The 15,519-nt window shown below is 38.6% G+C and overlaps 1 protein-coding gene across 2 annotated transcripts in view; it reads right to left on the bottom strand.

The window, feature by feature from the left end:
* Positions 1-14,886, bottom strand: part of tmtc2b (transmembrane O-mannosyltransferase targeting cadherins 2b) — a 125,897-nt gene extending 111,011 nt beyond the window's left edge. For both annotated transcript variants that reach the window (XM_079825510.1, XM_079825509.1), the window contains exon 1: positions 14,458-14,886. In XM_079825510.1, the coding sequence (XP_079681636.1) occupies positions 14,458-14,540 (83 nt within the window). In that variant the 5' untranslated portion in view covers positions 14,541-14,886. The remainder of the gene's footprint in view (positions 1-14,457) is intronic.
* Between the last annotated feature and the right edge of the window lie 633 nt (positions 14,887-15,519).

Below are 15,519 nucleotides of genomic sequence, written 5' to 3'. Positions count from 1 at the left end.
AGCTGCTGACAATTCAGCTTCACATAAAAACAGCATTTTAAAATACATTAAAACAGAAAACAGTTATCTTATAGTTTTACAATTGTAGCTTTAATGTAAGATTAATCAAATAATTGCATCGTTGGTGAGCAAAAGCACTTAAACATCTTCCTGATTTTATCCCCCAAGAGAGGGTTTGATTATTTAGTAATTTAGCATTAATTTCTTTCTAAATTGTGCAATTTCATTTGCATTGGTATTGACTACTAAAATTACAGTGTTCTGACAACCCTAATCCAGTCTGTCCCATAAGCTGCTCTACAAATGCTCTTCCCTGCCATATTGCTGCTGATGTCAGAGCTAGAGATGTTTGTTTGCATTACAGTGATGACAGAAGAGATAACTTGGAAGTAGGACAAAATGAACGTTGTTCCAAAAGCAATGACTCAACCTCCAAGATGTTCTAAGCGATCACTCACAGCCAAAGGAAGCCTCAGTGACTGCTGCTGGGTTTGATTTGTTCCCTCCTTCTCTCATTTCTAAAATGTAACAAAACTAAAAAAAGAACATGCATCTCAGTGCAGGCTGTCTTGGTCTCCTCAGACACATTGATATCACAGATCACAGATTGAAAAAAGTAAGTTGGTTTGATGTTTTTTGGATGTTAAAAGACAGAAAACTGATGACAAACAGCAAGTGTTGCATTAGACATTCAGACGTGTTCTCCATGGGGCCAATTAACAACTCAGTGCCAAACTGAGAGAGACCACATGCAGACAGCAACGAGAAGGCAGGCACACATCATTATAACGAGCTCTAAATTTAGATTGTCATCGGTTATATATATGCTGACTAGTATGTTTCAATTAGAAATACAAAATCAATGAATTTAAATTAATTATTCACCAATAAAATCACTCATCATTCACTTACCAAATCTTTCCCTCTACCATAGTTCTCAAATACATTCATCAGTGACGTGTCAAACTTCACAGGTTCTCGCATGTTTCACGACCGTCATGGCAAATTTGAATAATTCTCTCATGTTTCATGACCATCAGGGCAAATTTGAATCAAATGCAAGCTTAAGGAGATTTACGAAATGCAGCAAATATGAAAATAACTTTTCACGCAAAGTAATCAGAGGACTAGGAATGTGATGGTGAGGAAATTTTCCCACCGTTTAATTGACGTGTGACAACACCGGTAATACCGGTATCACCGGTGGGGGCTTTTAAATCACCAATTCTAAACCAAAAGTAAAAATGTGCACATCCGCTCAGGCATTCATAAGGGTGCGGAGCAAAGCGAGTGTTTTCAATGAACTCCTATGGAAGTTAAGGTTCCATAGGCATGAACTGAAAACACGCCAGGGGACACGCACTGTGAATGACAGTGAGGCCGTAAATGCGTGCACCTGTGCGGCCGTGAATGAGTGACTGTGCGGCCGTGTGCATTTTTCTATCGGTATAGAATTAGCGCTAATTCGGGGGCGGGTTGCTTGAATTGTGGGTTCATTAGCCTATTATTCTTAATGAAAAAGACAACAACAAATCAGTATAATGACAAACCATAGACTGTAAAAAAAATACGGACGTAGTGTCCGTGACGTCACCCATAGGATTCTGATGAGCAGTTTTGAAGCGTAAAGTAGGGTCGAGCTGGCCGTTGCCATCTTGAGATGAAAATGGAAAATGGCCAGAAAATGGGCAAAAAGGCGGGACGTGGGCGGAGCTGAAGTGACGCGATGACTAACGGATAGCAGATAAATGGCTATCCAACCTGTCACTCGAAGTAGCTACGCCCTTAATTTTGAAGAACTTTAATACTTTATATAATGTACACGAATGAGTTACAAAAAAATTAACCCCCCTCACAGTTGTCATGAAGGGCAAAATTAGCCATATAGACCAAAACCACAATTTGTACCAGGCTGTAAACATGTTTTATTCTGCTGTAAAGTTGGGCATTTTAACATGGAGCTCAAAGAGATTCTGCACCTAGATTCTGTCCCTAGTGGCCAGTCGATGAATTGCCGTTTATGTCACTTCCGTATTGGCTTCAAGAGAAACTGTGGGAGGTAGCCGCTTGTGACAAACTCACTAAAATAGATGCTTTTACATTCTGCTTAGAAACCTAATCTTCCGCTGTCATCTTGTCAGTCAGCTCTCGTGATACATGAAATCTGACTCCTGCTGCTAGTTTGTGCTGCGACTCTCGTTCGGCTCAAGCTTCATTAAGCAGACACGTTCAGATTTAAATTGTAGTGTCTGCTCTCTATCTGAACTAAATTATTTTATTTTTATATAAATCAAAACGACGGTGGGTGCGGGCATGCCGCAGTGGGCAAGTGATGTAACCAGTGTTTCGCTACAGTCTACAGAGAACATGTGGACTTCTTTTATGGCACCTTCATCAAGCTTTTATTGTCCATCAGTAACCACTGGCTTTCAAAAGAACAGCTAAACAGCTTGCGAGAAAAAAAAAATTCCATTTAAGAAAGAAAGTCTAACGAGTTTGCAAAGAAATGAAGGTGGGCAAATAATGGGATTACACAACAATGATGTACTAAAAACTGAAACGTTTTTCCTTTGCATTTTTTGTATAGAGATGACGCCATTGCCAAAACGATCCCCGTCCATATGGACCATATATAAGCTAGTACACGCCTATAAACTGAACACATAATATGCATGCGCAAACTTGCTTTTTTTTTTGTTTACACATAGACATAATGGTCTCATTTTCAATTAGCATTTTCAGGCCCCCAAAAAACTGTTTTCTTGTAAATAAACGGCCAACACAAAAAGTTTTACGTTTTTAATTGAAAATGGTGTTGTGTAAACGGCCTCTTAATTTTGGGGTGAATTACCCATTTTAAGCAGTGACAGATACAGGAAACCAGACTGCAGGTACACAAGGGCATCCTGTGCAAATAATTTTATTTGGACTTCCATATTCTAAAGCCTTTATTACTAAATACAAGAATCTAATCCTCCTATCCCACTGATCTCTGTAAGAAACCAAAACGGGCACTGCCCATCTGGCATGATGTCACATATGGAAAGCAGACGGCTCACATGCCCTAGTTTGCTTACATGAGGTTGGCAAAGTCCTCTCTGGCTTGCAAAGCCGGCCACAGGATTGCTGAATCAAAGGTAATCTCAATGATAAGATCAGTGTAGAAAAAGGACTGTGGAACAGAAACCTTTGAGAAATGAAAGCTTTACAGAGCCGGAGCCAAAAACAACATCATGTGTTGACTTTGCATAAATGCATTACAAGATTTGTGCAAATATTTAAAGATCTATAAAAAGAAAGAAAGAGGGAATACTTTTTGGATTACTGAAAGTCTCAGTAAAATTATTTCCATTTCCCTGCTACTTAGGAAGCAGAAATGCAACAATTGAAAATCTGGCCATATGATCTAATACTGATATGATCTTTACCAATTCAATGCATGTGAAATAAATGGGTACGTTGTATGTGTGTATAAGTCTGAATAAATAGATACAAATTTGAATATATGAATGCAAATCTGAATATATAGTTATAATCACTGTGTGAGATTGTTTTTACAGAGTTTTAGAGTCAGTAGAGTCAGTACTACATTAAACATTATATAATGTTGAATATAATGTATAACAATACAATGGGGGAATATTTGTGGGTGCTGATAAAGGCCAAATGTCTACCAGTAAAAAGTGGCCTATAGTAACAGTGACAGAGTGCAAGCATATTCGTCTAAAATAATTCTGTATTTTTAGCTTCAGAATCATGAATATTTTTATTCTGGTGTTACCATTGTCCTGTGCATTGGGTTTCCAGCAGTCCAAGCCTATTCATTTCCGCCCCAATGTAATACCAAAAGTATTCATTGGAGTATCGCAATAATATCGTATCGTGATATGTATCGAATTGTGACATGAGGGTATCGTTACACCCCTAATATTCAGGCTTATAACTATATATTCGGATTTAATATAATTATTTATTCCAATTAATCCAATGAACAAGCAGTAAAAAAAGCTGACTATAGACTATGTTGCACCGCCCCTTTTCAGCACTGCGCTCATTGTGTTCTGTCTTCGGGTTTATATTTCCACAGCATGAAGGTAAGATCTTACAGATTTATGAATGAACCACTCATTTTAAAATATTTCCGGTCTACTTGTATTTGTTTTGACATCGGCTTCGAACATTAAAATGCTCATGATAACTTTTGTTAATTCATCAATAAATAAATCGATTTTTAAAACAAAATTCTAAGGACGGTTGCATGCTTGGTTATCTGGCGCATAAGATCTATACCCTATACAGTAAAAACAACAGAAACTGAAAAACAACTAAATAATGCTCTGGTCTTCAGCGGAAGATGTCTGTTCTGGCACGTACATAGTTGCAGGGCTGATCAGAATCGTTTCTGACAGGTTGATAGATACACAAAGGCAATGCATCTATTCCCTGCTCCAAGGAGAGCGAAAAAACGAGCACTTCATTGTTCATTTGAGCCAATGGGCAACACAACTGAGGCTTATTTCTCATCAGTGAGCGCTAATGGTGTGCACAGGCGGATGAGTGAATAGAGACCACACAGCTCTCCACAAAGCACAAAAGCTTCTTGGCCAGGTCATGTCCCAGCTTCCTCTGCAGGCACAGACGCAGAACAGGAGACACTAGAAGGTAGACCAAGGAAAAGAGAGGCTTGCTTTATTTTTTTAAGTGCACTATAGCATCCTCCTTAGATGCTAGCAACAGGGGGGTTTTGTGCTTCAAATGGATCAGACGCTTTACTGACACAGCACCCCCCACAATCCACAGGGCACTGCTAATCCTATTAAAATGAAGGCAGGCCAGCACAGGACAGGAACATGGCATTAGATCCATCAAGAACTTTAGATCTAAATCAAAGCTCTCGTCTCTGGCCATTTCCCATCTAGCGAAATGAAAGAAAATGATTTGAGACCTCAATGATCAGGCCACATCATCACATCAACGTTCGGTGGGATGGCTTCCATCTAAATATCCCCTGAAGCATGAACACACTAATTCACAGATAAAATCCATCTTTACCGTCAGTACAGCCAAGTTTTGTTGTTTATCAAGTGTTTCAAGTTCATTCTTGTCTCTAAAGTAATTTCTGAGAGTGTTTGTAGTGGTGGTGCTATTTTGACAAATATTTTGACTTTGATTTGAACTGTGATATAGGGACGTCTAATATTTCTGCTGCTCATATACAGCCTGAAAAAAAAAAAAAAAACAAAAAAGACACAATCCCACTGAAACAACAGCTCTTATATTGAATGGAGCACAAACACTATTTTGCTGTTTTTGCATTTACATTGTATATGAAGTTTTGCTCCATTTTAGTTGCGACTTCCATACAGTTTTAAATTAATTAATCATTTAATTTATTTATTTAGCGGTCAACTTTGACATCAATAAAACTCTAGCAAAGCTGGGTGAAGGTGAAGAAATTGACCAAAAATGATTACATTATAAAAAATAATAATCTTAGTATTATTTATTATTTTTTAAATATTATCAATTATGCATTTAAACTTGCTTTTTTTCTCATTTTATTGTGTAACCCTAGTATATAGGACAAAGGTAAGAACAGGACTTACCTTAATTTGCATACAGTTTAAAAGTAGGTTTAATTCAACCTTAATTAGTGGCTAATGTGATTAGTTCAACAATTGAAGGGGGCAGAAAGAAGGCGGCCAAAATAATGAATCTAGACAGATAATCTGTTAGGTTTTAATTAAATGACAGCCACAAAGAAGCAGCGCAGTTGTGGAGGTAGCCATGCGATCCTACAGCATGTCCAATAAAGTTAATCTGCACTGCTGTCTTCTACTGTGCAGTAAACCTGCCGTACATATGGCCTCCCTCTTTCAGCCCTGATTACGGCCTGTCCAGGCCTGTTTGATTTACAAGGGCTGAAAGGCCATCAGCTGTGACCAACAACCCATTTTAGAGCCCCTATGGGCAGCGATGGGTCAGGCCGCACTGGCCTGCAGTTCATTTCTGCTCACACATCACAAATGACAATCATCTGCCCTGGCAATCACAAAGAGAGAAGCTGCTCCCTCAGAGAGCCAATGGAGTGGGATGACGGCCATCCAATTTCAGTCTGTTCTGACAGAGCTTCACTTCAGTAATCAAGCTGGAGGGAGAGCCCCCCCTCTGCTGCTTACCAAGACGATTGAGTAGAGAGGGGAAAAACCTCGGCTCGCTCCCAATCCCGACATTTTAGTCTAGACGCCATCTGGACAATGGACACGGTTATCAAGAGGCACCTGCATGATTGAAGTATTTTAGCTGTTGCTTTAAAAAATTATACAAAATAATAGTTTGCTCCAAATGTTTGATGTCCATAAAGAAGTAATTTGCAAATCATTAATCATAGTAAAGCATACGTTTGAGTTCAAATTATTGAAAAGGAATTCAGAGCCTTGATCTGATGCTTAATAGCTATGCACTGTAAAACTTTATTGGCCGGTTTCACAGACAAGGCTTAAGCTAGTCCCAGACTAAAATACATGTTTGAGCTGTTGTAACTGAAAACAACTTGCTCTGATAGATCTTAAAATATGTCACTGCCATTTTTTTGTCTCAAGGTGCACATCAGTAATGTTTCCCCCCTATAAAAGCTACTTGTCCTAATTTAGCTAGGGCCTAATCCTGTCTTAATCTCAGCCCTGTCTGTGAAACCTGGCCAAAGTTAGGTTGTAAATAAAACAAAACATTTTTTTAAGTCTTTCTATGGAGGCGCTGTCACGATCACTTGCATTTTTTCCCCCTGATACCATGTATTCCATGCATTTGTATATTTCATGTTTATTTATTTCAATGTGTTACTTGTATCTTTGTGAAATTTTGTAAAATTTACTATACATTTCTGAGGAGTAAATTCTAGTACACTTTTTTTTTCAGTGTGTACAAATGTTGAAAACTGCTTTTGTTCCAATCCCTCCTTCATCTCAGATTTTTACAAAGAGTGAAGATATCAATGCATCACAAAACTTTGTTTCAAAATATAGCACTGATACTTTGGATCCTTGCATCGATATTTATGTCAAATATCACATAAATATGAAGTTGCAGGTCTACACAAATGCAAACTCTTTAAAAAAAAAAATTCTAAGCTTTTTTCAAAGCAATTTTTTTAGGTTACATACCTTTATAGAACATTTCAGAGTACAACTCTGCACTGGTATTTCTCTCTGAGAAATACAGAATGGTGTTTTTCAGTCAGTTTAAACCCCAGACACAGCAGGACGGCAGTAAATTGGAGAAATGGTTGGTTTGAGGTTACAGCCCTGAGAAAGTTGACCTTACGAGGTCATGGCCATAGTAATTGTTAGTCAGATTACTCAGTGGGAGACACCAAAACCCCGCACACAAACGCCAACTACAGTAGAGCGGGTTGTGTTTAATAGTGTTTGTGGTTTGACAGAAGGCCGCTGACCCAGAACTCAGAGGTTAGAGTACGTCACAGAGAGAGAATGGTCCAAGAGGATCCTCTCAGAGAACAAAAACGTCTATACATTTCACAGCTATTGACGGTCCACAATCCTGTGCAAATTCAGGTGTTTCGGAGGGCAACGAGAACAATGTTTTCCAGTCTAGCAATACAATAATTTAGACTTTAGAAAAATACTAATAAAATGTGTAACTTCAATGCTTTTGTGCAATGGAAAGGTTCCTTCTAAATATATTTATATAATATTTCACATATTTGTGACCATTTAAATATGTGTTCTACAGAGAAAAAAAGCAAACAAACATTTTTTATTACATAAAAACATGCTTAATTCCACTCAGATTGTCATAAATCACATGCGTCACAGAGCTTTTCTTAAGTGGACAGTCTGTATGTCAGAATCGATTCACGCATGCCATGATTTACGCCAGTTATGTTGCGGTTCCTAATAAAGTTACAAGCCAAATGGTTACAGGTTGCTGACCAAAGCCAACTTAACTAGCATTTGCCACTATGACAGTGTTAACTTTGGGCTCCGATTCCATCTTTACACTGATGCAAATGGCAAAAAACTGTCACGCCATTATGAACTTAAAGCAAAAATATTTATAATGCCGAGAAAGCGAATGCAGCTGTTTCACAGGCAGCTTTAAGTGAAATGGCACAGGTGGCTGTTCAATCTGGTGTTTTATTTTATGACATCTCTACTCAAACCAAAAGATGAGGCAATACGTTTCCCTCATTCTGGATGTGCCAAAATACTCCCCGAAGTTATATGACTTAACCCACAGCTTGAAGTCTCTTAAACTTGCAAGCCACTGGCACGCACTTGGTGTAGTTTTGCACTGTCTGTCTGTGCATAAAAATTGATGAGCCTCGGTTTTAATCTTATCCCGAAAGTTCTAAGCATAGAAGTCAACCATTTACAAGTCTCACAAGGAAACACATTGCACTAATTAATAAAGCGCAATGCAGAAAACACAACAGACTAACAAACAAAGTCTCTACAGTGTCTGACTGAAGTACGAACAGACACATTACACTTGACCACAATATGCCAATGATCCGAGCGTCTTCTCGCAAGGGACTCTTTGAGTCGATGGCATAATCGTAGTCATCTGGAATTCTGATGTCTACATCAAACTCCACATGAATCCTCCTCAAACAAAAGTACAGAAGAGGCGTAACAAAAAAATACACCCACAATGCTTTGCAAACATGACCATCTGGACTGAGCTGTTGGAGGATTAAAAGGGGGCCGTGTAAGGGTGGTGCGAGCCGTAGTGTGTCTCCCGCTCTAATTTTTCTCTCTCCGAGATAATTACAGGGTACTGCTGGGATGGACGGATTGAGGAGAGAGATGCTCCGAGTCCGGGTTGCCGCCCTTGGATCTCGACATCACCACAGAGCCCAAGTGTGCGGTCGGATCCACAGGGTGGACACTCCAGCAGCGCCTGAGGAGAACAGAGCCAGACAGCACCACAAAACCCAAACCAACAGTGCAGACTATTTAAAGCGCACACCAGCTCATCCCTGCCGCCTCAGCTAAACAGGCTTGGTAGCTAAACTACCAGCAGAACCACTCGGAAAATTGCTTAATGGAGAAGAGTCAGTGTGGAGGTGACATAATATGCCGTTTCTGTCGATATTAAATCTCTCTGTCTGAAAGAGAGTTATCAGTTCATTTTTCACATTAATTTTTACAAGTAAATTACTAGTTTAAGCATTTGTATCAATATTTTAGATCCTCTCGACACAAGGTCAGTATCGCAAGTATTACACACACACACATATATATATAAACCCTCTGTTTCCATATCCACAAAAGTTAAATAAATCATTCTTACAGCATAAATATAAAAGCACACATTTAATAATACATTTATAACAATATCTTGGATTGTTAATCGATTAATCGAAATAAATAATAATAAAATATTTTTCTGTAATTAATCGCACCTAACAAAAAAAAATTGTAATACATTTTTATTACACTATAATATTTTTACACTTATTTCCAAAATAAATGTAGAAACCACAGACAGTATGTTTTAAAATTGTTCATCTTTTTACCAAGTACTATGAATGAAGCCAAGTATCACCGATACCAATACTGCTACTGATGTCTCTATTTAATGGATCTTTCCTCAAATTCTGGGGATGAAGTGAATAATTATAGCCGTTCAACATTACAGTATAATTGCGAGCCATTGTTTTGAACATTTTAAGGGTAAGTTCTCCCAAAAATGAAAATTCTGTCATTAATTACTCATGTCGTTCCAAACCTGTAAGACCTTCGTTCATCTTCGGGAACACAAATTAAGATATTTAAGGCAGAATGGCGGCTCACCATTGGCTAGCTCCTGCATCAGCATCACACACATGCATCGAGGTGTTCACATGAATAGCATCGGCCGTTCTGCCATAGAGCTTTGAAAGCCCTGCACTGTATTTACAACGTAAACTGCGTTTAGGAGACTGACACAAATGAGAAGAAATTGATGAATAAAGTCGATATTTTGTTTGTTTTTGCGCACAAAAATTATTCTTGTCGCTTCATAACATTAAGGTTGGAACAACTGGAGTCACATGGACTATTTTAATGATGTCTTTAGTACCTTTCGTGAAAGTGTTAATTGCATTGCTGTCTATGGAGGGGTCAGAGAGCTCTCGGATTTCATCAAAAATATCTTCATTTGTGTTCTGAAGATGAACGAAGGTCTTACGGGTTTGGAACGACATGAGGGTGAGTAATTAATGACAGAATTTTCCTTTTTTGGGTGAACTAAACCTTTAACAGGCTTTTAAAAAATAACAACACTGAATCTAAGTGAACTTGAAACAATATTCACATAAATCCATAATAAATGTCACATAGCTATGCCTTTATGTAGTGTAGTAATATAATGCTGTTTCTGTCAATATTAAATCTCTCTGTCTTAACAAGAGCTGTCAGTTCATTTTTTGCATTATCTTCACAATAAGCCAATTACTAGTTTAATATATATATATACACACACACACATACATACATACATACATACATACACACACCATATATCATATATACCCTATATAGACACACCCTACACACACACACACACACACACACACACACACACACACACACACAGCAAAGGCTGCACAGAGAGGGAAAAAATACTATTAACCAACAATATCAGTCTACCGAGGTCCACTTTTCACGGTCTAAACAAATCCAATTGTACATTATTTTCAGCTCCATATTATTTTACACTCTGAAAAATGTCCCATTATGGAAGATAAATACATTGCAAATGCCATTTTGTGCTGTCTTCATAAGTACTTGTGGAGGAACTTGTCAAAACGTATCTGATGCTATTTGACATGAGAAAGGAAAAAAGAAGAATTAGCCATTTTAGGAACTCCTTCATCCAATTCAAAGCCTTCTCCTTTCCAAAACCACAAAACCCAAATAAATACAGCCTGCAAGAACTTGAAACGGCAATAGGTTTGCCCTCAATTTCAGGTGAATGACGACGATTCCTCATGCGAGTTCATCTATCAGGCCTCTGGACAGGTTCACAGCAGGCCACGGAGATGAAGCCATAACTCAGCCCTGGCATCTCTCCACTCTTTTCTCCATCTCTGCTCTTGGGTGTGGGGATTATGGCATCACAGATATGAGCCCCACAAGTTATGGCCTCCACTCAGCGGCGCAGGTGTCAGGGTCGGGTGTGATTTGGAGACAGAGAGCAGATACAGAGAGCTCCCTGGGGAACGCTGGGACACACAGCACTAAAGTCAAGCTTACTCAACAGCTAATAGACCTGAGTGATGGTTTGTCACAACAGAGTAAATGCTTCACGGATAACAATAAAGGAAGAAGCTGAAGTTTTTAATGAGGAAGCAATATAAAATGTAGTAATGGTTATTTCTGGTATTATAAGATGGACAATTTTAATTTCCCTTTAGATTTACAGCAGCTTTGTCTTTTCATAAATGGATTTAACAGTGCATCATATATAAAACCACAAGACAAAGAGATGCAGATGCACTTTTAAAAGGCAACTTATTTAAATCAGGATTGAAATGTTTTTCCACTTAGAATTCTGTTATAATCCTTAAGACAATAATTCCCGTTGTAAACTTCTTCCAACAAGAAACAGCCGTGAGTTGCCTGAAAATGAAACTACATGTCATGCTTAAAAAGTGACTAGACATATAATTCATGCTGCCTTTGCCATCAAAAGTTCACATTTTTCAGCTTTTTAGCCAGCATTTTGAAGCGAATGTTTTGTGCATTACTCTGGATGCAATATATATGTGTGCCGAACCACTTTTGCTAAGTGCACCGTTTCCTGTCTCCACATTAAAAATCATAACCCCCATTCCTCAACGCTTTTATTATGCTCCAAAATCAAATGCCAACCTCCCGTTTTTAATAAAGCCCTTATACGACTAGGGATATCTGATAGTGCTCTTTTAAATGTTACCAATGTTGGTCCTCACAAGCCTGTGGTTCAATAACAGAGGTCAGTGTAGTGATTTAGGAGATGGTTCTCGTTTACACATGTGATATCAGGATTCAAAAAAAGGCTTCTCGTCCCCCACCATCTCACATCTGCTCTTTCTCAGCGCAAATTAAACGATAACTAGCACAGGGTGTGTAACATTGCCCAGGACCGGCCTGACACTTGTTTCGGCGTTCCTTCCACCTCAGGGAATGCTGTGAGACAAAATGCCATTTCAGTTTTTAAATGACGCCTGCTACTAATTACGGACATGAGGCATTTTAAAAACAGAGGGTATTGCTTGAAAAATGTACTCAGACTGCAGCTTACACAACTATACCAATATAGTGCACAGTTTGTATGCTATAAAAGTAGTAACTGGTACTTTTGTAGTATTACCCAGAGGACTGTACTTGCTCTAATAACTATATCCTATGAGGAAAATGCATGTCTTGACGACCTGAGGAAAACAATGGACCCCATTTTTTAAAGATTCCACACATTTCTGAGATAGTCAAGTGCGTCAAGAAAGAAAAACATGGCTATCCTATGGTTCTTATAACATAAGAAAGTTGTTAGGCATCTAATTAAATAAATTAGTCACTGTAAATTAAGGAATCTAACCCTGGAGACACATTCATTTCACAATTGGCGACAGTTGACGTGTTCAAGGCTTGATCGCTCTCTGTATTATTGCTTCTCAACTGCGCGTAACTGTCGTGCAGCTCTAGGTTTCTTTAATGTTATTATAACATGCCCTAACGCTACTTAGGAAAATAAATTTGTCTTCCCCATGGGGTGGAAGGGTGAATAGATTATGAAGAGCTACCGTTCTCCCTGTGAGAGGGTTGATGGATATCTGGCTTTGCCATCCATTCAAAACAAATGACCGGACCAAGTGTTGAGATATTTGTTTTGCAACACATATTTAATATTACTAGGGTTGGGAATGGGAACAGAGATTTATGATATTTTCATGACGTTCTGGTTCATAAATCGGTTCTACTTATTAAATCAAAAACATCCATTGCGACTGGTCTTACTTCAAAGTCTATTCCCCCCGTTTCCCCATAGGCTACTGGTAGGGTTAGGATTAGGATTCGGTTTAGACAGTCCATAGGAAACATAGGGGAGCAGACGTCGACACCGGTACAGTCCAATTCACAAACAAATTAGTCCTATTAACTGGTTCTATTTAGTTTAATTAAAACCATACAGAGCGGCCATAGCCGTCCGATTCCCCAACAAATGAGGAGTCAGTTCTTTTTAGGGAATTAAAAGGATATAGTTCACCCAAAAAAATCATAATTTACCCACCCATATGTTGTTACAAACCTGTATGAGTTTCTTTTCTTTATTTTTGTATCTTATGTTGAACTAAAAAGAAGATATTTCAAGGAGAGTTGACAGCATTGACTTCCATAGTAGGAAGAAAAAAAAGGCTACTATGTATGGAAGTCAGTGGATACTGTCAACTGTTTGACTGTCTGTAGCCTACCGGCATTCTTCAAAACATCTTATTTTGTGTTCAGCAGAGAGAAAGAACTTCATACATGTTTGGAACAACATATGGGTGAGAGAATGTTCATATTTGGGTGAACTATCCCTTTTAAAACACGTATGAATATGTCGGAGTGGTTGGTTATTCTGACTCATTCATCGAACAGCGAATTACATTCGTAATGTCTGATACAAAATGAACAAAAAACTGTAGGCTACTTATGCTTTGTAAGACTTCAGTCATAGGTTAGTGATATGACAGTGTTTAATCAATTGTATTTTATGAATAAAAGAAATGTTGCCACATATTATTTAATATAGCCTAAGAGTTCTAATTGAACCGCACTTGTCCCGCTTCTAAAAAAAAAAGTAATTGAAAAGTCACTAAAAGTCGGTATTAACACTTTTTATCTTTTATTTCTCATTTGTTATAGCCTATTTGTTTATCTAATCAATTTGGCAGAAGACAGCTGAGGGCAGTAAGCATGCATGCAATAAGAACTCTTCCTCAAAAGTACTAAAAGGATCATAAATGCAATCGGAACATGATTCCCATTCCTAAATATCACCGTACGACACGAATCCTAAATTATCAGGCTCAAACACGGTCAGTTCCCCCGGGCTGACAATTCCCCTATTATAAATTAACGAGCAGATTGTGATATTCTTAGGCATCATCACTTTCCGTACAATCACAAATAGAAAGCACGTGATTCGCGTCCTTGAGCGCATTGGCAAAAAAACAAAACAAAAACACAGCAAAACACGCACAACACTCAATGTTTCAAACTTGCACGACTGGCTGTGTTTATCTGCTGACAGTTGTCATGCCCGCGCGCCGCCATTCCCTGCGTTGTCGCAACATGTAACAGAATCAAAAGAACAAAAGCCGCCGCTACTACATTCGGCTCAACCTTCTCCGGTTGCTATGAAACCGCTGAACTCCCTGAGATGATCAAGAACGTGCAGATGTATCCGATTCATTCATTGGCATACCTGTCATCGTAGCAGAAATCGGCGTCCAGTGTGTTGACATACAGGAGCAGTGCCACGGCGCTGCACACCAACTCTGCGATCATCTCTCAAAAAGAAAAGAAGGAAAGGAAACGAAAGAGTTGGAGGATGATATTAAAGCCCTTCTTTGATTTCTCTCTTCGTCTTTGTCAAAATGCCTCTGCCAGAAAACAATATCCGAGTCCCCATCCTTGCAAAGAGTTGAAATGAATTATCCAGACATCCTCCTCTTAACCCATGTTATTTGCGGAGAGAATCCTGTAAGGTAGAGTGGATGGGACACATATAGTATTTACAGTACGGTCTACTGTGTTTGGGCGTCCTTACACTGAGAGTGTTGAGATGATGCATAGTGGACGCCGAATAAATGTCGTGATTGAGCCGCGTGTGGTTAGTGGTTCCAGTGCGCGTGCGCGAAACCCCTCCTCCTGGGTATGTATACACACACACACACACACACACACACTGTCTGACTTAACCCTCTATTGCACGCATTATAAAATGTTTACACAATGTTTGATTCAATTTTCTTGCATAAAATGAACCTATTTAGTGAAACAAAACATTTTGAAAAATAGCCTACAATTTGAGGGTGTTACTTTTTAAGAACCATAATTCAAATAAAGCAGCCATTTCTGCAATCCAAATTGTCATCCACCGCCTTCAGCACATTTAACTGTGTTAAAGACCTTTTAAAGGGATAGTTCATCCGAAAATGAAAATAACCCCATGAATTAGCCTACTCACCCTCAAGCCATCCTAGGTGTAGCTATATGACATTCTTCTTTCAGACGAATAGGCTACAATCGGAGGATATTAAAACATATTTTTTAATCCAAGCATTATAATGGCAGTGAATGGCAGCCTAAAATTTGGCATCCATTATAAAAGTAATCCACACAGCTCCAGGGGGTTAATAAAAGCCTTCTGAAGCGAATCGATGGGTTTGTGTCCGAAAAATATCAATATTTTAAAAAAAATATCTAGCTTTCGGCAGATCACCTTCCGTATTCAGCTTACGAAAAAAGTGTAACTGGCGCGACG

Source organism: Gobio gobio (genome assembly GCF_949357685.1).
Source record: "Gobio gobio genome assembly, chromosome: 9".
In the NCBI taxonomy this organism is placed as follows: Eukaryota; Metazoa; Chordata; class Actinopteri; order Cypriniformes; family Gobionidae; genus Gobio; species Gobio gobio.
The sequence above is the reverse complement of the archived record's forward strand: the minus strand, read 5'-3'. Positions and strand labels throughout refer to the sequence as shown.